The sequence below is a fragment of the Rhinoraja longicauda genome, chromosome 7 (assembly GCF_053455715.1).
Source record: "Rhinoraja longicauda isolate Sanriku21f chromosome 7, sRhiLon1.1, whole genome shotgun sequence".
NCBI lineage: Eukaryota > Metazoa > Chordata > Chondrichthyes > Rajiformes > Arhynchobatidae > Rhinoraja > Rhinoraja longicauda.
In genome coordinates, this window is record NC_135959.1 from 1,186,352 (window position 1) to 1,211,876 (window position 25,525).

General features: G+C 50.4%; 1 protein-coding gene across 1 annotated transcript in view; it reads right to left on the minus strand.

Annotated features, from left to right (window-relative positions):
• nup98 (nucleoporin 98 and 96 precursor) overlaps positions 1 to 25,525 on the minus strand; it is a 102,958-nt gene that overhangs the window by 64,698 nt on the left and 12,735 nt on the right. The window contains 6 exon segments of the mRNA XM_078401936.1: positions 8,949 to 9,126; positions 9,414 to 9,521; positions 10,371 to 10,513; positions 13,988 to 14,164; positions 18,466 to 18,570; positions 21,713 to 21,816. Coding sequence (XP_078258062.1) covers positions 8,949 to 9,126; positions 9,414 to 9,521; positions 10,371 to 10,513; positions 13,988 to 14,164; positions 18,466 to 18,570; positions 21,713 to 21,788 — 787 coding nt within the window. The 5' untranslated portion in view covers positions 21,789 to 21,816.

A 25,525-nucleotide genomic window follows, 5' to 3' on the forward strand; every position in this document is an offset into this window, starting at 1 on the left:
AATGTGATTCACTTCGCCTGTCAGTGGTCATAATGTTTTGGCTGATCGGTGTGTGACCCTATAGCACGTGCGTCCTTTCTCTCTGGGAAATGCACAACATAATTCCCGAAGGAGCTGAATAAAGACTGGCTGCCCAATTAGAAACATGGACAGAAACACTGACAACAGGTGCGGGAGGAGGCCATTCGGCCCTTCCAGCCAGCACCGCCATTCATTGTGATCATGGCTGATCATCCACAATCAGCCATGGATTCCACAGATTCACCACCCTCTGACTAAAGCAATTCCTCCTCACCTTCCTAAAGAAACATCCTTTAAATCTGAGGCCGTGCCCACTGGCCCTAGATTCTCCCACTACTAGAAAGATAGAAAACAGGTGCGGGAGGAGGCCATTTGGCCCTTCGAGCCAGCACCGCCATTCATGGTGATCATGGCTGATCATCCACAATCAGTAACCCGTGCCTGCCTTTTCCCCATATCCCTTGATTCCACTACCCCCTAGAGCTCCATCTAACTCTCTTTTAAATTCATTGTGGGAACATCTTCTCCACATCCAGCCTATCCAAGACATCCTCTCCACATCCACGCAGTCAAGTTGACTGCAATGCCTCCCCCGCCTCTCAGACTGGGAGAGGCTCCCTGGATGAACATCTACATTGCAGAGAAGTCCCATCAGTCACAGGCTCCTCGTTATGAAGATTCACCCCCTCTCCTTCTTGATCAGACTCCTACACCGGGAGCATGCACCTGGTTTTCCTCTCTCCCCTCTCCAGGAAAGCAAGCAAAGAGTCTTCCCACCCCCTTCTCCCCACTCCCGTCCGGCAGAAGGTATAGGAGCATGAAAGCCCACACCACCAGACTCACGAACAGCTTCTTCCCCTCTGTTATCAGGCTTCTGAACGGTCCTTCCATAAACTAGGGTACTGTCTGATTCACCTCTACCCCATCTTGAACTATTATCCTGAACTATCTTTGATTGGACTTTACTGCCTTAACCTTGCATTAAACGTTATTCTCTTTGTCATATATCTCCACACTGTGAATAGCTTGTTTGTAATCATGTCTTGTTTTTCCGCTGCCTGGTTAGCACGCAAACAAAAAGCTTTTCACTGTACCTCGGTACATGTGGACACGTGACAATAAACTAAACTGAAACTGATTGTGGACATTGGGCTTTGTCTGTGGAACTGGTGCGTTACAATGCTGAGACCCATACACTGCACTCTGTATCTTCCCCTTTGCTCTACCTATTAGACAAGAGACAAGTGACAATAGGTGCAGGAGGAGGCCATTCGGCCCTTCGAGCCAGCACCGCAATTCACTGTGATCATGGCTGATCATCCACAATCAGTACCCCGTTCCTGCCTTCTCCCCATATCCCTTGACTCCGCTATCTAACTCTCTCTTGAAAGTATCCAGAGAATTGGCCTCCACTGCCGTCTGAGGCAGAGAATTCCACAGATTCACAACTCTCTGGGTGAAAAGGTTTTTCCTCGTCTCCATTCTGTGGCCTACCCCTTATTCTTAAACTGTGGCCCCTGGTTTTGTAGTTGAGTTTGAGTTCATTGTATTTATGCACGGTACATCTGATCTGATAGCATGCAAGGCCAGACGTTTGACTGTGTCTTGGCGCACGTGACAACAATAAACCCACATTGGTCAGCATCCACCCTGACAATCCCTCACAGAATCCTCTCTCCAACTCAGAACTGTGGTCTTTCTCCTGCACATCAACCAGTGCGGATAAATTTTACTTAAACCTTCAAACAGAAAAAGCCAAGGGAAATGTTCAATGAAGAGCAGCCCGGTTTGTGCGCGGCGACTTCAGACGGCAATCCAAAATGCTCACCGACTTAAAGTGGGACTCCCTTGATACCAGACGCTCAGATTGCCCATCCTTCACAAGATCGTCAACAAGGACATCCACCGCCACGCTGACTTACACGTCAAAGAGAAAACAACAAAGTCCTGAGTTACTCCAGCTTTTTGTGATACCTTCGATTTGTACCAGCATCTGCAGTTATTTTCCTAAACATTATTCCCTTGTACATGTGTCTATACACTGTGGACGGATCGATTGTAATCATGTATCGTCTTTCTGCTGACTAGTCAGCACGCAACAAAAGCTTTTCACTGTACCTCAGTACACGTGACAATAAACTGAACTAAACTAACACTGTGCTAACGCACCCTCAAGCCTTTGTACACTTACAGGTTTACAAGCACTTTTGTTTCTATCCTTCCCCCAAACTACAGAAAGCCCTTGCCCACGTTGCATTTCATCCACCAGCAGTACCCCGTCTCCATCTCTGTGCCCCTACAGGGCGGGCGCCTTTACACGTTCAACACACCTGGAAAGGACACAAAGTGCTGGAGTAACTCATGGACAGGTGACGTTGCGGGCCAGGTGTGAAGACCTGAAACATCACCCATCCATGTTCACCAGAGATGACCTGTGGAGTGACTCCGGCATGTTGTGCCTTCTGCGGTCAGCCAGGACACTGCAGCCCGTAGTGTCTGTGTGGGGAAGTTACACTTGGCCTTTTCCATCCATTCTTTGTGGGTCTTTATGACCAAGACTGTTCTCTTAACAACTTTGTTGGCGCCAGAGATGTGGTGGCTCTTTGTGCACTTGGCCGTCTACTGTTGCATGTTTCTACTTATCTATGATTGTGCACATCCCATTCTATAGAGCGGCGCAGCGGGTAGTGCTGCTGCCTCACAGCGCCGGAGACCCGGGTTCCATCCTGACTACGGGTGCTGTCTATACGGAGTTTGTACGTTCTCCCCGTGACCGCGTAGGTTTTCTCCCACCTCCACAGACGTGCAGGCTAATTGACCTTGGTAAAATTGTAAATTGTCCCCTAGTGTGTGTAGGGTAGAACTGAAATATTGTCCCCAGATACTCAGTCCTGTGATATTTCATTGTCACGTGCCTGGGTAGTGATTTAGCTTTTGTTTTCCGTACAATCTAGTAATCCCTAGGGATCGCTAGTCGGCATAGACTCGATCGACCAAAGGGCCTGTTTGCACACTGTATATCTAAACTAATCTATGGTATGATTTTACTAGATTGAACGGAAAACAAAAACTAAATCACTACCCAGGCACGTGACAATGAAATATCACAGCACTGAGTATCGTTGCATCATCAGTACACTGTGGAAGTGGTTGAAACTGGGTAGCCACCTTATTACAAGCCGTTTCTATCACACAGCCCAAGTTTCAGCCATGTTAGTACAACATCCCAACTGGACATGGACATAAAACGCTGGAGTAACTCAGTGGAAAACAATCCTCTCTGGATAGAAGGAATGGGTGACAAGTCGGGTCAAGAACCTTCTTCAGACGGAGCAGGGTCTTGACCCGTCGCGTCAAAGATAGACACAAAATGCTGGAGTAACTCAGCGGGTCAGGCAGCATGTCGGGAGACTGAAGGGCCTCGACCCGAAACATCACCCATTCCTTCTCTCCAGAGATGCTGCCTGACCCGCTGAGTTACTCCAGCACTTTGTGTCTATCTTCAGTTGAAACCAGCATCTGCAGTTCCTTCCTACACATCCCAACTGTACACGTCTCTTCATGCAACAGTCTCACCTGTGGCACCTTAAAGGTCTTTTGAAAATCCACACATGATACATCCCCATCCCTGTCCTAAACAACTGACCATTGCTTTATGGCCCAACTCGTACAGATACGCCACAGAAAGCATTTTATCAGGATGTATCACAGCACAGTTTGGGAACAGCTCCACCCAAGGCCACGAGAAATCGCAGAGAGTTGTGAACGCAGCCCAGACCATCACACAAACCAACCTCCCTTCCATCGGCTCCATCTACACCTCACGCTGCCTCGGCAAGGCCAGCAGCATCATCAAGGACCAGTCTCACCCCGGCCACTCCCTCTTCTCCCCTCTCCCATCAGGCAAGAAGCAGAGACGGGTGAAAACGCACACCTCCAGATTGAGGGACAGGCAACTGAACCATCCCACCACACCCAGAGAGCGGTCTTTCTTGCACTGGCTTTAGTGCAAGTTTGCGAACATTCCAAGCTCCTGAATTGTTGCAGCATTCACAGAGCCTTTGATCACCACCAGCCACTTGCCGTCTTTCCGGCCATTTCTCGAGTACAATTGCAACGTTTAAGATATTTGGACAGATACATGGATAAGAAAGGTTGACAGGGATGTGGTAAAATGGGGCCAACTTAGAGGGGGCATGTTGGTTAGCGAGGAGGAGATGGGCAGAAGGGCCAGAGACCCGAGTTCCAATAGACAATAGGTGCAGGAGGAGGCCATTCGGCCCTTTGAGCCAGCACCACCATTCAATGTGATCATGGCTGATCATTCTCAATCAGTACCCCGTTCCTGCCTTCTCCCCATAACCCCTGACTCCGCTATCCTTAAGAGCTCTATCTAACTCTCTCTCGAATGCATTCAGAGAATTGGCAGTGAATTCCAGATTCACAACTCTCTGACTGAAAAAGTTTTTCCTCATCGCCGTTCTAAATGGTCTACCCCTTATTCTTAAACTGTGGCTCCTGGTTCTGGACTCCCCCAACATTGGGAACATGTTTTCTGCCTCTAACGTGTCCAACCCCTTAATAATCTTATATGTTTCAATAAGATCCCCTCTCATCCTTCTACGTTGCACGTTCTCCCCGTGACCTGCGTGGGTTTTCTCCGGGTGCTCCGGTTTCCTCCCACACTCCAAAGGCGTGCAGGTTTGTAGGTTAATTGGCTTTAGTAAAATTTGTAAATTGTCCCTAGTGTGTGTAGGATAGTGTTAGTGTGCGGGGATCGCTGGTTGGCGTGGACTCGGTGGGCCAAAGGGCCTGTTTCCATGCTGTCTCTCTAAAGTAAAGTTTTACTAAAGTAAAGTTCAGGGTTCTGGATGATGAAGTTGAAACTTTCCCTGCACGCTGACTAACCTGCCAGTACTGTCCACGAATCAGACCACCATCTCACCCACACACAATCAGACAATAATAGCAAAGGCCATTCAATGCAATAGCCTGCAGCACCAGACAGTCCAACCCCAGTCAAAGGCATTTCCCCACTCCAGCCAGAGCTGCTTTACTGACCACATGGACCACAGACTGCCCCAAGCAACAACATCCCAGTGTCCAATCCTCACCTGCCCACCAAGAATCAATGCCTTGCCTTCTGGCTGCACTTCACACCCACTGCCCTCATCTATGGGCACCCTGTGTGTAGGGGAGAGGGTCGGGTGGGGGGGGCTGAGGATGTCCTGGTTGGGTTGGGTTGCTCCTGGGCCTAGCCAAGCTGGCCATCCGCAAGTCACGGCGCCAGGTGGGAGAGGGCTCTGCCCGAGCCGGCTGCCTGCCCCGTTTCCGGGGTTACGTCCGCGCCCGGGTGGGGTTAGAGAAGGACCACGCGCTGTCCACGGGCACCCTGGGGGGTTTCCGGGACCGCTGGGCACCACGGGGAGTGGGATGCATCCTGGACAAGGTGTGTCAGATAGTTGTACAGTGGTTTATTGTTTGTCTTGTATTTTAGATTTTTAGATTTTGATTTAGAGATACAGCGCAGAAACAGGCCCTTCGGCCCACCGGGTCCGCGCCGCCCAGCGATCCCCACACACTAACACTATCCTACACACACTAGGGACAATTTTTACATTTTACCCAGTCAATTAACCTACAAACCTGCACGTCTTTGGAGACAGTTATTATGCTGGTGGGCTCTGTTTTGGTTTTATTGTATTGTATGTATTATTTTAATATTTGAATAAATATTTTTGATTAATAAACCAAAAAATAATCAATGCCTAAGGATGGGGAAATAGTGATTTAATATTCAGTGTTTAAGAATGTCTGCTTTATTTAGTGTTGTGGTGGTGGGCTTGTCTGTATTTTTGTACGGTACATATCATTTTTGTAAATAGTTGATTAAAATTATTTTTGCGGTTAAAAAAAAAAGAATCAATGCCTCGAAATGCAGCGGGTTTAGAGATACAGCGCGGAAACAGGCCCTTCGGCCCATCGAGTCCGTACCGACCAGCGATCCCCGCAAACTAGCATTATCCTACACACACTAGGGACAATTTTTACATTTACCAAGCCAATTACATTGGAATTTATAAGGATGAGAGGAGATCTTCTCGAAACATATAAGATTATTAAGGGGTTGGACACATTAGAGGCAGAAAACATGTTCCCAATGTTGGGGGAGTCCAGAACAAGGGGCCACAGTTTAAGAATAAGGGGTAGGCCATTTAGAACTGAGATGAGGAAAAACTTTTTCAGTCAGAGAGTTGTGAATCTGTGGAATTCTCTGCCTCAGAAGGTAGTGGAGGCCAATTCTCTGAATGCATTCAAGAGAGAGCTGGATAGAGCTCTTAAGGATAGCTGAGTCAGAGGGTACGGGGAGAAGGCAGGAACGGGGTACTGATTGAGAATGATCAGCCATGATCACATTGAATGGCGGTGCTGGCTCGAAGGGCCGAATGGCCTCCTCCTGCACCTATTGTCTATTGTCAATTTACCTACAACCCTGTACGTCTTTGGAGTGTGAGAGGAAACCGGAGCAACCGGAGGAAACCCACGCAGGTCACGGGGAGAACGTACAAACTCCGTACAGGCAGCGCCCGTAGTCGGGATCGAACCCGGGTCTCCGGCGCTGCATTCGCTGTAAGGCAGCAACTCTACCGCTGGGTGAAGCAGCAATGTACGGAACTAATCACAAGGGGGCAGCAGCTTCCATCAGGGACTGCCGGGCAGCGTCTGAAGCATTGCGTGCAGTCCTGCTCACCCCCATTACAGGAAGGGTCTGGGGGTTTGAAGAGGATGCAGGGGAGGTTCACCAGAACGCTGCCTGGATTAGAGGGTTCCAGCTACAGGGAGAGAGGTTAGAGAGGGGGCAGAGGTTCACCAGAACGCTGCCTGGATTAGAGGGCTCCAACTACGGGGAGAGGTTGGAGAGCGGGTAGAGGACGTTCACCGGACGCTGCCTGGATTAGAGGGCTCCAGCTACAGGGAGAGAGGATGGAGAGGGGCAGAGCAGGTTCACCAGAACGCTGCCTGGATTAGAGGGCTCCAGCTACAGGGAGAGGTTGGAGAGCGGGTAGGGGAGGTTCACCAGAACACTGCCTGGATTAGAGAGTTCCAGCTACAGGGAGAGAGGATGGAGAGGGGCAGAGCAGGTTCACCAGAACGCTGCCTGGATTAGCGGGTTCCAGCTGCGGGGAGAGTTTGGAGAGCGGGTAGGGGAGGTTCACCAGAACACTGCGTGGATTAGAGAGTTCCAGCTACAGGGAGAGGTTGGAGAGCGGGTAGGGGAGGTTCACCAGAACACTGCCTGGATTAGAGAGTTCCAGCTACAGGGAGAGAGGATGGAGAGGGGGTAGAGGAGGTTCACCAGAACGCTGCCTGGATTAGAGGGCTCCAGCTACAGGGGGAGGTTGGATTAGAGGGCTCCAGCTACAGGGAGAGGCTGCACAGACTTGGATTGTTTTCCCTGGAGCGTTGGAGTTTGACGGGAGACCTGATAGAAGTCCATAAATGATGAGAGGGGTAGACAATCAGTACCATTAACCTAGAGTGGAAAATCGAATACTAGATTTGGATACTAATGACACTGATTTCTAATACTACAGGGAGCGCAGGAGGGTGAGGGGAGATCTTATAGAGTTGTACAAAATCACGAGAGGAATAGATCGGGTAGATGCACAGAGTCTCTTGCCCAGAGTAGGGGAATCGAGGACCAGAGGACATGGGTTCAAGGTGAAGGGGAAAAGATTTAATAGGAATCCGAGGGGTAACTTTTTCACACAGAGGGTGGTGGGTGTATGGAACAAGCTGCCAGAGGAGGTAGTTGAGGCTGGGACTATCCCATCGTTTAAGAAACAGTTGGACATGTACATGGATAGGACGGGTTTGGAGGGATATGGACCAAGCGCAGGCAGGTGGGATTAGTGTAGCTGGGACATTGTTGGCCGGTGTGGGCGAGTTGGGCCGAAGGGCCTGTTTCCACACTGTATCACTCTGTGACTCTAGAGGGCATAGCTATAAGGCGAGAGGGGGAAGGTTTAATGGAGATGAGTGGGACACACTTAGTGAGGTCCTGGAACGCAGGGCCTGGGGTGGTGGTAGAGGCAGATCGGAGAGTTTAAGAGACTGTTGGACAGGGGCATGGATATGCAGAGAATGGAAGGATTTGCAGGTGGCTGAGAGTTGGTCTGGGCAACATGTTCATCACAGATGTTGTGGGCCGAAAGGCCTGCTCCTCCACTGTACTGCTACATGTGACACATGGAGACAGGACAGGGCAGAGCACTCCTCATTTATTGGTACATCACTTCCCCCCATGTCCGTGCGCTCCACAATTAACATAGACAATAGGTGCAGGAGGAGGCCACTCAGCCCTTTGAGCCAGCACCGCCCTTCATTGTGATCATGGCTGATCATCCACAATTAGTAACCCGTGCCTGCCTTCTCCCCATATCCCTTGATTCCGCTAGCCCCGAGAGCTCTATCTAACTCTCTCTTAAATCCATCCAGTGATTTGGCCTCCACTGCCCTCTGTGGCAGAGAATCCCACAAATTCACAACTCTCTGGGTGAAACAGTTTCCTCTCACCTCAGTTTTAAATGGCCTCCCCTTTATTCGTAGACTGCGGCCCCTGGTTCTGGACTCCCCCAACATTGGGAACATGTTTCCTGCATTACAGGTGCCCGCTCCATGCAGCGTGTAGGCACTGTGGGTTTGAACAGGAGACCACCCCAAATCCGAGACACAGAGGACCCAGGTCCTGAGGGGTAACTCATGCTCATCACAGACATTGTGGGCCGAAGGGCCTGTTTCCACACTGGATGACTGTGCGACTCTGTGCATTGCCCACCATGGCACGCTCCAGCCCCGCCCCGCCCCAGCGGGCAGGCAGGCGGGCAAGGTTGGTTGCCATCCAGTCTAGCGGCCCGTCAACTCACTTGCTCCGAAGCTGGTTTTGTTCTGGCCGAAGTTGAAGCCGCCGGCGGGGTTGGCGGGCGTGGCACCGAACAGCCCGGCGCCGGCGCTGGCCGTGGGGGCGCCGAATAGCACGGCCCCACTCCCCAAGGGGGCCTGCGGACCCTTCCTGCCGGCAGTGTAATCCTCCATCCTCAGCTCCTGCGAAAGGCAAAGGGCACGGAATGAGAGTCGGCACCGTGTAAAAGCAGGTAGAGCTGCTGCCTCACAGCGCCAGGACACCCAGCTTCCACCTGCTCAGGGGTGGCACGGCGGGTAGAGCTGCTGCCTCACAGCGCCAGGACACCCAGCTTCCACCTGCCTGCGTTTGGCCCATATCCCTCTACACCTGTCCTGTTCGTATACGTGTGCGTGCCTGTTTGCATGTGTGCGTGCCTGTGTGCGTGCGTGCCTGCCTGCGTGTGTGGCGCTGGGACCCTGCCACTCACCTCCAGGGACTTGGTCTCGTACTCCTTCATGGCGGTGATGCACTGATGTTTGGTGCTGATGCTGGTGCTGACTCCGGACTTCACCATCGTGTCCGTGCCGGTCGGAGGCTGCGGGAACAGGAAAGGCAAGAGGAATAGAATGGCTCATCACCCCCAGATGCTGCCCGTTGCTGTGAGTATACTGCCGCCTGTTCACAATTCATTGCACATCTGTAGGCCCTGCCCAAGTTCTCACAATGGGGGGGGGGGGGAAACTTTGTATAAACACAGCTGTAATTTCTACATGGTGAAACCAAAATGTATAAAAATACCCGACTAAAATCTGACAATGTGCACTTTAACCACATGGGATTTCTTTCTATTACAAATCTCAAATTGTGGAGTGCAGAGACAAATAAATAAATGGGTCTTTGTCCCTAACATTATGGAGGCACTGTATGTAACTCCCGACTCATTAACTGTAGAAGAATTAGGCCACTCGGCCCATCAAGTCTACTCCGCCGTTCAATCATGGCTGATCCATCTCTCCCTCCTAACCCCATTCTCCCGCCTTCTCCCCATAACCCCTGACACCCGCACTAATCATGAATCTGTCTATCTCTGCCTTAAATATATCCACTGACTTGTGGCCACCACAGCCGTCTGTGGCATTGAGTCCCACAGATTCCCCACCCTCTGACTAAAGAAATTCCTCCTCGTCTCCTTCCTAAAGGAGCGCCCTTTAATTCTGAGGCTGTGCCCTCTGGTCCTAGACTCTCCCACTAGTGGAAACATCCTCTCCACATCTACTGTATCCAGGCCATTCACTATTGGGCACCTTTCATTGAGGTCCCCCTTAAACCCCAGCGAGCACAGGCCCAGTGCCGACAAATGCTCGTCACAGGTTAACCCACACATAACCCTCTCCGTCTCCGCCCCACCCAGGCTTCCACTACTCCCTGGTGCAGACGTACTCACGTTGAACTTAACGGTGGTGCCGGTGGGGGCGGTAGTGGTGAAGGTGGTCCCACCAAAGAGGCTCCCTGAAGTGCCGCCGAAAGGGTTGGAGGCCGTGCTGGTGGTTCCAAACAGTCCTCCGCCAGTGGTGCTGGTTCCAAAAGCTGTAGCAGCAACAGGACACAGTGAGAGGCACGTCAGCAGTCACACTCACCTTGTATATTAGAGGGCGGCACAATAGACAATAGGTGCAGGAGGAGGCCATTCGGCCCTTCGAGCCAGCACCGCCATTCAATGTGATCACGGCTGATCATTCTCAATCAGTACCCCGTTCCTGCCTTCTCCCCATACCCCCTGACTCCGCTATCCTTAAGAGCTCTATCTAGCTCTCTCTTGAATGCATTCAGAGAATCGGCCTCCACTGCCTTCTGAGGCAGAGAATCCTACAGATTCACAACTCTCTGGGTGAAAAAGTTTTTCCTCATCTCCGTTCTAAATGGCCTACCCTTGTTCTGGACTCCCCCAACATTGGGAACATGTTTCCTGCCTTTAACGTGTCCAACCCCTTAATAATCTTATACGTTTCGATAAGATCCCCTCTCATCCTTCTAAATTCCAGTGCACAGCGGTAGAGTTGCTGCCTCACAGCGCCGGAGACCCGGGTTCCATCCCGACTACCGGTGCTGTCTGTACAATTTGTACGTTCTCCCCGTGACCTGCGTGGGTTTTCTCCGAGATCTTCGGTTTCCTCCCGCACTCCAAAGACGTGCAGGTTTGTAGATTTATTGGTTTGGGAAATGTAAAAATTGTCCCTAGTGGGTGTAGGATAATGTTAGTGTGCGGGGATCGCTGGTCGGTGCGGACCCGGTGGGCCGAAGGGCCTGTTTCCGCACTCTATCTCCAGGAAATAGAGTTCTCTCTATTTTAGTTACCTCTAACTAAACTAAACTAAGTAGTCCAGAGTCCAGTGTCAAATTGCCATGTTTCATTTAGTTTAGAGACGCAGCGCAGAAACAGGCCCTTCGGCCCATCGGGTCCGCCCCGACCAACTATCCCCGCACACCAACACTATCCTACACACGCTAGGGACAATTTACATTTAGCCCACAAAAGCCAATTAGCCCACAAAACGACGTCTTTGGAGTACGGGAGGAAACCGGGGCACCCGGAAGAAACCCTCGCAGGTCACGGGGAGAACGTGCAAACTCCACACAGGCAGCACTCGATGTCAGGAACGAACCCGGGTCTCTGGTGCTGTGAGGCAGCAGCTCTACCCGCTGCGCCAACGTGCCGCCTACTGACTACAATAACATTTTCTTACTTGCTGCAACTTGGGCCTGGTAATGCAATAACATAGACACACATATGTAAACACACACATATATACACACATGCGTGTGTAATAATTAATATAACTATCAATTATATGGATAGGAAGAGTTCAGAGAGGATATGGGCCAAATGGGACTTGCCAAAAGTGTCAACTCAGTTGGCATGGTCATGGTGGGCTTATGTCATACGGAATAGGAGAATTAGGCCATTTGGCCCGTCAATTCCTCTCCGACATTCAATCATGGCTGATCTATCTCTCCCTCCTAACCCCATTCTCCTTCCTTCTCCCCGTAACCTCTGACACCCGTACTAATCAAGAATCTATCTCTTTCTGCCTTAAGAATATCCACTGACTTGGCCTCCACAGCCGACTGTGGCAAAGAATTCCACAGATTCACCGCCCTCTGACTAAATAAATTAATTGAAAACATAGAAAATAGGTGCAGGAGGAGGCCATTCAGCCCTTTGAGCCAGCACCACCATTCAATATGATCAAGGCTGATCATCCAAAATCAGTACCCCGTTCCTGCTTTCTCCCATATCCCTTGATTCCGTTAATTTAATCAAGAAAATCAATAATTTTATCTCTGCCTTAAAAATATCCACTGACTTGGCCTCCACAGCCGCCTGTGGCAAATAATTCCACAGATTCACCATCCTCTAACTAAAGAAATTCCTCCTCATCTCCTTCCTAAAAGAATGTCCTTTAATTCCGAGGCTATGCCCTCTAGTTCTAGACTCTCACACATGTCCGCACCGTATAGTTCTATGACTCTGCAATCCACTGGCATTTTGACATCTCGTGAGGACAACGGACTCCAAAGTTTTGCTCGGTTTTGTTCTCATTTTTATTCAGAGTCTCAAACCAAATTTAGATGCAGGCAAGAGGTATAAAAGTATGAAAACGCACACCTCCAGATTCAGGGACAGTTTCTTCCCAGCTGTTATCAGGCAACTGAACCATCCTACCACAACCAGAGAGTGGTCCTGAACTACTATCTACCTCATTGGAGACCCTTGGACTATCTTTGATCGGACTGTATCTTGCACTAAACACGTTATTCACTTTATCCTGTATCTGTATGGATCGATTGTAATCATGTATCGTCTTTACGCTGACTGGTAGAAATGCAAAACAAAGCCTTTCACTGTACCTTGGCACACGTGACAATAAACTGAACTCAAACTCACAGCCGGGTGTCAGGGGTTATGGGGAGAAGGCAGGAGAATTGGGTTAGGAGGGAGAGATAGATCAGCCATGATTGAATGGCGGAGTAGATTTGATGGGCCGAATTACCTAATTATACTCCTATTCCTTAAGGCCTGAAGATCTGCAGTTTCTTGTGTCTCCAGAGCAAAGAGGTCCTTCTGCAGTTGTACAGGGCCCTAGTGAGACCGCACCTGGAGTACTGTGTGCAGTTGTACAGGGCCCTAGTGAGACCGCACCTGGAGTACTGTGTGCAGTTGTACGGGGCCCTAGTGAGACCGCACCTGGAGTACTGTGTGCAGTTGTACAGGGCGCTAGTGAGACCGCACCTGGAGTACTGTGTGCAGTTTTGGTCTCCAAATTTGAGGAAGGTTATTCTTGCTATTGAGGACGTGCAGAGTAGGTTTACTAGGTTAATTCCCAGGATGGCGGGACTGTCATATGTTGAAAGACTGGAGTGACTAGGCTTGTATACACTGGAATTTAGAAGGATGAGAGGGGATCTTATTGAAACATATAAGATTATTAAGGGGTTGGACATGTTAGAGGCTGGAAACATGTTCCTAATGTTGGGGGAGTCCAGAACAAGGGGCCACAGATTAAGAATAAGGGGTAGGCCATTTAGAACTGAGATGAGGAAAAACTTTTTCAGTCAGAGAGTTGTAAATCTGTGGAATTCTCTGCCTCAGAAGGCAGTGGAGACCAATTCTCTGGATGCATTCAAGAGAGAGCTAGATAGAGCTCTTAATGATAGCGGAGTCAGGTGGTATGGGGAGAAGGCAGGAACGGGGTACTGATTGAGAATGATCAGCCATGATCACATTGAATGGCGGTGCTGGCTCGAAGGGCCGAATGGCCTCCTCCTGCACCTATTGTCTATTGAACCAACACCCTTTCCAGTTCAGTGCCCTGCCCACTGAGCCACAGCAGACACACTGGCAACACACTCCCAGCCCACTGACGTCCCAGGTAGAGCTGCCAATGCTGGGGAGGCAGCGCTTGGAGCATTGTGTTCACTTCTGATCACCCTGTGGTCGGGAGGATGTCGCGGAGCGTGGGAGCGTGCAGGGAAAGTGCGCCTACGAGAGTGCGAGCTTACTTCCGAAGCCCCCCGCGGGCTTGCTCTGCGTGAAGGCATTGCTCTGCTGGTTGGAGAACAGCCCCCCTGTGCTCGTCCCCCCAAACAGACTGTTGGAGGTGGACGTCCCGAAGCCAAAGCCGGCGTTGGTGGAAGATGTCGCCGGCTGCCCAAAGCTGCTCGACCCAAACAGGCCTCCTGGAGGAACAAGGAAGATTGGTAACTGGCTGGGGGGGAAACAACAGCAAGACAGGGACTCCAAACGCACAAACAAAGCTGCTTCATTTATTTATTTTACATTTAAAAATGTATTCAATTATTAAAATATTTACGACACAATGAAACAAACCAAAACCCACCACCATAATGCACAGCACAAATATACTAAATCAACTGTTATACAACGATATTACAATCCTGTCTCGGATGCATTCCACCCACCGCGGTGCCCAGCGGTCCCTGACATCCCCCAGGGTGCCCATGGACAGCACCTAGTCCATCTCTAACACCACCCGGGCACGGACACAACCCCGGAAAAGGGGCAGGCAGGCAGCCGGGCTCGGGCAGAGCCCTCTTCCGCCTGGCGCCGTGACCCATGGAAACAAGCAGAGACTTGCCCGTAGACACAAGATAGAAACATAGACAATACGTGCAGGAGTAGGCCAATCGGCACTTCCAGCCAGCACCGCCATTCAATATGATCATGGCTGATCACCCACAATCAGTACCCAGTTCCTGCTTTCTCCCCTTATCCCTTGATTCCGTTAGCCCCAAGAGCTAAATCTAACTCTCTCTTGAAAACATCCAGTGAATCGGCCTCCACTGCCTTCTGTGGCAGAGAATTCCACAGATTCACAACTCTCTGTGTGAAAAGGTGTTTCCTCACCTCAGTCCTAAATGGCCGACCCCTTATTCTTAAACTGTGACCCCTGGTCTGGACTCCCCCAACATCGGGAACATGTTTTCTGCATCTACCCTGTCCAGTATATGCTGGAATTTAGAAGGATGAGAGGGGATCTTATTGAAACATATAAGATTATTAAGGGATTGGACACGTTAGAGGCAGGAAACATGTTCCCGATGTTGGGGGAGTCCCGAACCAGGGGGTCACAGTTTAAGAATAAGGGGTAGGCCATTTAGAACTGAGATGAGGACAAACCTTTTCACCCAGAGAGCTGTGAATCTGTGGAATTCTCTGCCTCAGAAGGCTGTGGAGGACAATTCTCTGAATGCTTTCAAGTGAGAGTTAGATAAAGATAGCGGAGTCAGGGGGTATGGGGAGAGGGCAGGCACGGGGTACTGATTGTGGATGATCAGCCATGATCACAGTGAATGGCGGTGCTGGCACGAAGGGCCCCCTCCTGCACCTGTTGTCCATTGTCTATTGAACAGTGGGGGGCAGGGGGGTGGGAGTGGGTGCCAGCTGGAATGGGGTGCTCAGGTCTCCGGGCAGGAATGAACGCAAAGCAAAACAGCTGGAGGAACTCCGCGGGCCAGGCCAGGCAGCATCTGTGGAGGGAAGGCTGTACATTCCTTACACAGATGCTGCTGATATGCCGAGTTCCTCCAGCAGTTTGATTTTTTGCTGAAGATTCCAGCGTGGGGAAAAGGCAGAAGAATGGGGTTAAGAGGGAGATATAGATCAGCCATGTTTGAATGGTGTAGACTTGGTGGATGGGCTGAATAGCCTCATTCTACTCCTATTCCTTATGACCTTTCGATCTGCAGTTTCATGTGTCTCCAGAGACTTTAACCAACAACCTTTCCAGCTCAGTGTCCTGCTCACTGAGCCACAACAGACACGCTGGCAACACACTCCCAGCCCACTGACGTCCCAGGTAGAGCTGCCAATGCTGGGGAGCCAGCACTAGGAGCATGGTGTTCACTTCTGATTACCCTGCGGTCGGCAAGACGTCTCCATGCAGGAGAGGGTGCAGGGAGAACGTATCGCCAACAGCACTCATCCATGAAGAGGAATCTGCCAAGGCTCGCTGCAGACCTGTGGAAAGTAGACTGGACTGATAAATGATAAACTGATTCACCGGGATGTTGCCAGGACTCAAGTGCCTGAGCTACGGGGAGAGAGTGGGGCAGACTGGGACTTTATCCTTTGGAGTGCAGAAGGCTGAGGGGTGATCTTATAGACGTGTGTAAAATCACAATGGGAATAGATAGGGTGAATGCGATCTACATGTGGGAACAAAACCTGCAGATGCTGGTTTAAATTAAAGGTAGACACAAAATGCTGGAGTAACTCAGCAGGTCAGGCAGCATCTCTGGAGAGAAGGAATCGGTGATGTTTCGGGTCGAGACCCTTCTTCAGAATGTCAGAGGAGGGGACGGGACAGAGATAGAATGTAGTCGGAGACAGGAAGAACTGGGAAGGGGGGGAATGGAGAGAGAGAGAGTAGCGACTATCTGAAGATAGAGAAGTCAATGTTCATACCGCTGGGGTGTAAACTACCCAAACGAAATATGAGGTGCTGTTCCTCCAATTTGTGCTGGGTCTCACTCTGACAATGGAGGAGGCCCAGGACAGAAATCTCAGATTGGGAATGGGAGTTGAAGTGCTGAGCCACCAGGAGATCAGGTAGGCAGTGAATGCTATTTCTTTTACCCAGTGATGGGGAATCAAATGTTAGAAGGCATAGGGTTAAGGTGAAAGGGAAAAGATTTGTTAACCCAAAGAGCAACTTTCTTCACACAGAAGGTGGTGGGTGTATGGAACGAGCTGCCGGAGGAGGTAGTTGAGGCAGGTACAATAACATTTGGACAGGTACATGGATAGGAAAGGTTCAGAGGGATTTGGGCCAAATGCGGGTCGGTGGGACAAGCTTAGACGAGGCATGTTGGTCGGAGTTGGGTTGGTGGACCATGTTTTGTGCCGTGTACCTCTACGTGACGAACTCAATGTAACCTGAAACAGTGATACACGTCTCTTCCAGGGGCATCACAAGCTAAGGAGGAGGCCATTCGACCCTCCTCGCCAGCGCCGCCATTCACTGTGATTATGGCTGATCATCCACAATCAGTACCCCCCGTTCCTGCCTTCTCCCCATATCCCTTGACTCCGCTATCTTTAAGAGTTCAATCTAGCTCTCTCTTGAAAGCATCCAGAGAATTGGCCTCCACTGCCTTTTGAGGCAGAGAATTCCACAGATTCACAACCCTCTGGGTGAAAAGGTTTTTCCTCATCTCCGTTCTAAAAGGCCTACCCCTTATTCCTTATTTTTAAACTGTGGCCCCTGGTTCTGGACTCCCCCAACACCGGGATCATGTTTCCTGCCTCCAATCCCTTAACATTAGGAAATAAAAGGAATCAAGTGGCATTTCAACCTCTAAGTCCATACGTCTGTGGCAATAAGATGAGGCAGTGGATGCCAACTCAATGCCAAACGCGGGCAGGTGGGACTAGTGTAGATGGGGCATGTTGGTCGGTGTGGGCAGGTGGGACTAGTGAAGATGGGGCATGTTGGTCGGTGTGGGCAGGTGGGACTAGTGTAGATGGGGCATGTCGGTCGGTGTGGGCAGGTGGGACTAGTGTAGATGGGGCATGTTGGTCGGTGTGGGCAGGTGGGACTAGTGTAGATGGGGCATGTTGGTCGGTGTGGGCAGGTGGGACTAGTGTAGATGGGGCATGTTGGTCGGTGTGGGCAGGTGGGACTAGTGTAGATGGGGCATGTTGGTCGGTGTGGGCAGGTGGGACTAGTGTAGATGGGGCTATTGTAGATGGGGCATGTTGGTCGTTGTGGGCAGGTGGGACTAGTGTAGATGGGGCATGTTGGTCGGTTTAAGGTGAAGGGGAAAAGATTTAATAGGAACCTGAGGGGTAACTTTCACACAGACGGTGGTGGGTGTATGGAACAAGATGCCAGAGGAGGTAGTTGAGGCTGGGACTATCCCATCGTTTAAGAAACAGTTGGACAGGTACATGGATAGGACAGGTTTGGAGGGATATGGACCAAAAGCAGGCAGGTGGGACACGTGTATTCAATGATGGCTGATCTCTCTCTCCCTCTCAGCCCCGTTCTCCTGACTTCTCCCCATCACCCCTGGCACAATTGTGGGGTGAACTGCGTGCATCCTGCAATCTGCCTCTGAGACGGGTTCATTGCCTCTGAAATCCCTTTGGGGCCGACCAGTGAAAGATGCTACACAAATGCAAGGCACGCACACAATGCTGGGGTGACTCAGCAGGTCAGGCAGCATCTGTGGAGAACATGGATAGGTGACGTTTCACACAGTGCTGGAGTAACTCAGCGGGTCAGGCAGCATCTTGGGACTGAGAAACATCACCCATTCCTTCTCTCCAGAGATGCTGCCTGACCCGCTGAGTTACTCCAGCACTCTGTGTCTATCTTGGTTATAAACCAGCGTCTGCAGTTTCTCCCACACAAACGCAAGGCTCTGCTTTCCACCGGCGTACTTGAGCCGCTGTTGGGAGTCGGCAGGAGGCCGGGGGGGGGGGGGGGGGGGGGAGCGAGTGGATGGAGCCTGACCTGGCTTGGTTTGAGTGTTTCCAAAGAGTCCCCCGCCGGTGTTGGCGGCGGCGCCGAAGCCTGCCGTCCCCGCGCCAAACCCACCGAATCCCGGGGTAGCCGTGTCTGAAAAACACAGAGATCACAGAGTGTTAGACAGTGGGACAGAGAGAGGGCCAAAGGAACAATAGACATTCAATGTGATCATGGCTGATCATTCTCAATCAGTACCCCGTTCCTGCCTTCTCCCCATACCCCCTGACTCCGCTATCCTTAAGAGCTCTATCTAGCTCTCTCTTGAATGCATTCAGAGAATTGGCCACCACTGCCTTCTGAGGCAGAGAATTCCACAGATTCACAACTCTCTGACTGAAAAAGTTTTTCCTCATCTCAGTTCTAAATGGCCTACCCCTTATTCTTAAACTGTGGCCCCTTGTTCTGGACTCCCCCAACATTGGGAACATGTTTCCTGCCTCTAACGTGTCCAACCCCTTAATAATCTTATACGTTTCGATAAGATCTCCTCTCATCCTTCTAAATTCCAGTGTATACAAGCCTAGTCACTCCAGTCTTTCAACATATGACAGTCCCGCCATTCCGGGAATTAACCTAGTAAACCTACGCTGCACGCCCTCAATAGCAAGAATATCCTTCCTCAAATTTGGAGACCAAAACTGCACACAGTACTCCAGGTGTGGTCTCACTAGGGCCCTGTACAACTGCACACAGTACTCCAGGTGCGGTCTCACTAGGGCCCTGTACAACTGCACACAGTACTCCAGGTGTGGTCTCAGCTGGTCACACCACAGAGACAAGCCTACCCTCATGCTGCAGAACAGTCCTTTCATCAGCACACCAAGCGGGTGGGTGTATGGGTCGAGTTGCCAGAGAATGTCGTTGAGGCTGGGGCTATTGCAATGTTTAACAAACATTTAAGTCGGGTACGTGTAGGGAGAAACTGCAGATTCGGGTATAAACCGAAGGTAAGACACTAAAAGCTGGAGTAAGTCAGTGGGTCAGGCACCATCTCTGGAGAAAAGGAATGGATGATGTTTCGGGTCAAGACCCTTCTTCAGAAGAAGGATCTGAAGAAGGGTCTCAGCCCAAAACGTCACCCATTCCTTTTCTCCAGAGATGCTGCCTGACCCACTGACTTACTCCAGCTTTTTGCATCTCTCATTTAGACAGGTACATGGATAGGACAGGTTAGGAGGGATATGGGCAGGCAGGTGGGACTAGTGGAGATGGGACAATAGACAATAGGTGCAGGAGGAGGCCATTCGGCCCTTCGAGCCAGCACCGTCATTCAATGCGATCATGGCTGATCATTCTCAATCAGTACCCCGTTCCTGCCTTCTCCCCATACCCCCTGACTCCGCTATCCTTAAGAGCTCTATCTAACTCTCTCTTGAATGCATTCAGAGAATTGTCCTCCACTGTCTTCTGAGGCAGACAATTCCACAGATTCACAACTCTCTGACTGAAAAAAGTGTTTCCTCATCTCCATTCTAAATGGCCTACCCCTTTTTCGTAAACTGTGGCCCCTGGTTCTGGACTCCCCCAACATTGCGAACGTGTTTCCTGCCTCTAACGTGTTCCAACCCCTTAATAATCTTATACGTTTCGGACAGGTTGAGCTAAAGGGCCTGTTTCCACGCTGTGTGACTCTAAGCTAGGGCACTGTCCAATTCACCTCGACCCCATTGCGGACATTGGACTTTGTTTCTGGAACTGATGCGCTACAATGCTGAGAACTATATTCTGCACTCTGTATCTTCCCCTTTGCTCCACATAATGTACTTGAGTTGGACTTGATTGTATTTATGTACAGTATTATCTGATCTGTTTGGATAGCTTGCAGAACAAAGCAGTACTGCACTGCACGTGACAATAATAAACCTAAACGCTTTGTATGTGTTTTTGGCCTGATTGTGTGTGTGTGTGTGTGTGTGTGTGTGGTATTATCAGGTATGATTGAAGCTTAAAGCCTCAGGAATGGGCAGCACGGTGGCGCAGCGGTAGAGTTGCTGCCTCATAGTGACAGAGCCCCTGGTTCCACCCTGACTACGGGTGCTGTCTGCACCGAGTTTGCACATTCTCTCTGTGAACTGCGTGGGTTTTCTCCGGGTGCTCCAGGTTCCTCCCACACTCTAAAGACGTACAGGTTTGTAGGCTAATTGTCTTGGTATAAGTGTAAATTGTCCTTAGTGTGTGTAGGATAGTGTTGGTTTTAGTTGAGAGATACAGCGCGGAAACAGGCCCTTTCGGCCCACCGGGTCCACGCCAACCAGCGATCCCCGCACATTAAACATATAAGATTATTAAGGGGTTGGACACGTTAGAGGCAGGAAACATGTTCCCAATGTTGGGGGAGTCCAGAACCAGGGGCCACTGTTTAAGAATAAGGGGTAGGTCATTTAGAACTGAGATAAGGAAAAACTTTTTCAGTCAGAGAGTTGTGAATCTGTGGAATTCTCTGCCTCAGAAGGCAGTGGAAGCCAATTCTCTGAATGCATTCAAGAGAGAGTTAGATAGAGCTCTTAAGGATAGCGGAGTCAGGGGGTATGGGGAGAAGGCAGGAACGGGGTACAGACTGGACATCTGACCTGCACCCAGGGGTGCCGTGCTGCTGGAGCTGACCGGAGATCTGACCCTCACCCATGGGTGCCGTGCTGCTGGAGCTGACCCTCATCCAGGGGAGCCGTGCTGCTGGAGCTGACCGGAGACCTGACCCCCACCCAGAAGTACCCCCTCACCCAGGGGTGCCCCCTCACCCAGGGGTGCTGTGCTGCTGGAGCTGTCTGGAGCGCCGCCACGGCACCTCTACAAAAAAAACCCAAAATAAACAGCAGGGAATTGTAACCAGCGGGGAGTTTAACAGAGGCTGCCACGGCACCAGTGCCAGCTCTGGCAACTAAACAGTTAGCACTGCGACACTGGGGAGTGGTAGAGCACAGGGGAGTGGTAGAGTGTGTGGGTGATCGACGGTCAAGGGGCATCGTGTTGAATCTCTGAACACCGCGTCTGTAATGTAACGTTCTGCACCAAGCACAGTGACTGCTGCAGGACGATGGCCAAACCCCATCCTGTTCACCATGTTCCTCTGTGAGCCGACACAGCCATCGCAGCGCAGTGCGGAGGGAACGCCACGCCACGCCGCGCCACACCGCCCGGCTCCGACCGGGCTGGCCAGCCGATGAACCATGGTCACCGCCTCCCCCCCATCCCCCACTGCCAGCTGCAGCCTCCACGCCAAGTGCCCACTTACTCTGGCCGAATGCCGAGGTGGTGAAACCACTGGTGTTGCCGAAGGTGGGGGTGCCAAACTGTGACTTATTGAACATCTTGGCAGCTGAGGGAGGCCGTCAGCAGCTGTGGAGGGAGACACATCCAGTGTTAATCACTTGTAACCCACTGACATCCAGCACCCACTTGCTCAACAGGACAAAACATTTACTCCTTTGACATCTGAATTCATGAGAACATCTAAAACCAAATCATTATACACTGATGAGCCAAAACATTGTGACCACCTGCCTAATATGCTGTTGGTCCTCCGTGTGCAGCCCCATACGCAGCAGGGTGCGATGCACTGTGTATTTCTCCAAGATCTTTGGCTTTCTCCCACACTCCAAAGACGTACAGGTTCGTAGGTTAATTGGCTTGGGTTTGTATACTTGGTAAAGTGTAAATTGTCCCTAGTGTGCATAGGCTTGTGTTAGTGTGCGGGGATCGCTGGTCGGTGTGGACTCGGTGGGCCGAAAGGCCTGTTTCCACACTGTATCTCCAAACTAACTAAGTTAATGTTCATCTTCTGCATCGTCACAAGGTGCCTTATTAAAAAATATGATATCCTTTCCTGCACAAAAGGACTCAGAGTGCTGGAGCATCTCAGTGAGCCAGGCAGCATTTCTGGAGAACGTGGATAGGTGTCGTTTCGAATTGGGATCCTTCGTCTGAAGTAGGGTCTCGACCTGAAACATCACCGATCCACGTTCTCCAGAGATGCTGCCTGACCCGCTGAGTTACTCCAGCACTGTGTCCTTTTGTGTATTAACCAGCGTCTGCAGTTCCCTGTTTCTGTGCAACCTTTTCAATGAAGCATCGCTCAGTATCCATGGAAGGAAGGTTTCTCTGCATGAGCACCTGTGTGCAGTTTTGGTCTCCAAATTTGAGGAAGGATATTCTTGCTATTGAGGGCGTGCAGCATGGGTTTACTAGGTTAATTCCCGGGATGGCGGGACTGTCGTATGTTGAAAGACTGGAGCGACTAGGCTTGTATACACTGGAATTTAGAAGGATGAGAGGGGATCTTATCGAAACGTATAAGATTATTAAGGGGTTGGACACGTTAGAGGCAGGAAACATGTTCCCAATGTTGGGGGAGTCCAGAACAAGGGGCCACAGTTTAAGAATAAGGGGTAGGCCATTTAGAACTGAGATGAGGAAAAACTTTTTCAGTCAGAGAGTTGTGAATCTGTGGAATTCTCTGCCTTAGAAGGCAGTGGAGGCCAATTCTCTGAATGCATTCAAGAGAGAGCTAGATAGAGCTCTTAAGGATAGTGGAGTCAGCGGGTATGGGGAGAAGGCAGGAACGGGGTACTGATTGAGAATGATCAGCCATGATCACAATGAATGGCGGTGCTGGCTCGAAGGGCTGAATGGCCTCCTCCTGCATCTATTGTCTATTGTCTATTGTGACACATTCCTCCCGTGACCACCATTACAATTTTCTGTGACTTGTGCCACAGTCGACCTTCTGTCGGTTCGGACCAGACCTGCCTGTCGCCGGTTTGTGGTTTGTCCCTCCTCGGACCACTGTCGGTAGGTACTCACCACTGCTGACTGGGAGCACCCCACAAGCCTTGCCGTTTCACAGATGCTCTGACCCAGTCGTCTGGCCATAAAAATTTGGCCCTTGTCAAAGTCGCTCAGGTCTTTATTCCTGCCCATCTCTCCTGCATACAACACAACTTCAAGAACTGACTGTTCACTTGCTGCCTAATATATCCCACCCCTTGACAGGCGCCATTGTAACAAGATAATCAATGTAATTCACTTCGCCTGTCAGTGGTCATAGTGTTTTGGCTCATCGGTGTATTAGCCCACACTTACACACGAGGATGATCCAGGAGATGAGTGGGTTAACATATGATGAGCATTTGTCGGCACTGGGCCTGTACTCGCTGGAGTTTAGAAGGTTGAGGGGGGACCTCAATGAAATGAACCCAATAGTGAGCGGCCTGGATAGAGTGGATGTGGAGAGGATGTTTCCACTAGTGGGAGAGTCTAGGGCCAGAAGGCACAGCCTCAGAATGAAAGGACGTTCCTTTAGGAAGGAGATGATGAGGAATTTCTTTACTCAGAGGGTGGTGAATCTGTGGGGTTTATTGCCACAGACGGCTGTGGAGGCCAAGTTAAATGGTGGATGTCAAGACAGTGGCGAGGGCAGAAGACACACTTGTGCGTCTATAACCAGCTCCGAACTGTAACAGGTAGAAAAGCTCCAACCAAAACAGAGCAAAGAGTTTGCACCAAGTGACAAATTTTTCCACCAAAGATTCTAGGGCTTTCTCCCAAAATAGGAGAATCAAGAAACATAGAAAATAGGTGCAGGAGGAGGCCATTTGGCCCTTCGAGCCAGCACCGCCATTCATTGTGATCATGGCTGATCATCCACAATCAGGGGGTATGGGGAGAAGGCAGGAACGGGGTACTGATTGAGAATGATCAGCCATGATCACATTGAATGGTGGTGCTGGCTCGAAGGGCAGAATGGCCTACTCCTGCACCTATTGTCCAATCAGTAACCCGTGCCTGCCTTCTCCCCATATCCCTTGATTCCACTAGCCCCTAGAGCTCCATCTAACTCTCTTTTAAATCCATCCAGTGATTTGGCCTCCACTGCCCTCTTGGCAGAAAATTCCACAAATTCACAACTCTCTGGGTGAAAAAGTTCCTTCTCACCTCAGTTTTAAATGGCCTCCCCTTTATTCTTAGACTGTGCCCCCTGGTTCTGGACTTCCCCAACATTGGGAACATGTTTCGTGCATCTAGCTTGTCCAGTCCTTTTATAATTTTATACGTCTCTATAAGATCCCCTCTCATCCATCTGAACTCCAGTGAATACAAGCCCAGTCTTTCCAATCTTTCCTCATAAGACAGTCAAAGAAGGTTTAAGGCGAACGGGAAAAATGTACCAGGAAGCTGAGGGACAAGGTCTTCCCCCACACACAGAGGCGGGGTGGGTGTATTGAACCAGCTGCCAGAGGAGGCAGTTGAGGCAGGTACAAAAAACCTTGATGGGCAAGGTTCAGAGGGAAGGCAGACACAAAATGCTGGAGTAAGTCAGCAGGTCAGGCAGCATCTCTGGAGAGAAGGAATGGGTGACGTTTCGGGTCAAGACCTTTCTTCAGACTTCAGATTTAGTGGGATATGGGCCAAATGCAGGCAAGTAGGATTACAGTAGATAGGTCATCTTGGTGGGCATGGATGAGTTGGGCTGAAAGGCCTGATTCTGTGTTGTATGACAATAGACAATATGTGCAGGAGTAGGCCATTCGGCCCTTCACTGTGATCATGGCTGATCATCCATAATCAGTACCCCATTCCTGCCTTCTCCCCATACCCCCTGATTCCACTATCTTTAAGAGCTCTATCTAACACTCTCTTGAAAGCATCCAGAGAATTGTCCTCCACTGCCTTCTGAGGCAGAGAATTCCACAGATTTACAACTCTCTGACTGAAAAAGTGTTTCCTCATCTCCGTTCTAAATGGCCTACTCCTTATTGGGTAGACTTGGGGCTACTCACTATCTAGGCTTAAGCTCAGGGGTGACCGCGCTTTTGTGGTTGCAGCTCCTAGACTGTGGAACAGCATCCCTCTCCCCATCAGAACTGCCCCCTCCATCGACTCCTTTAAGTCCAGGCTCAAAACCTATTTCTACTCCCTAGCGTTTGAGGCTCATTGAGGAGGCGCTGTGAACTGTTTGCGTGCTACTGTATGTTTCATTTTTTTTCCTTAGTACCTAATCAGATGTACAGCACTTTGGTCAACGTGGGTTGTTTTTAAATGTGCTATA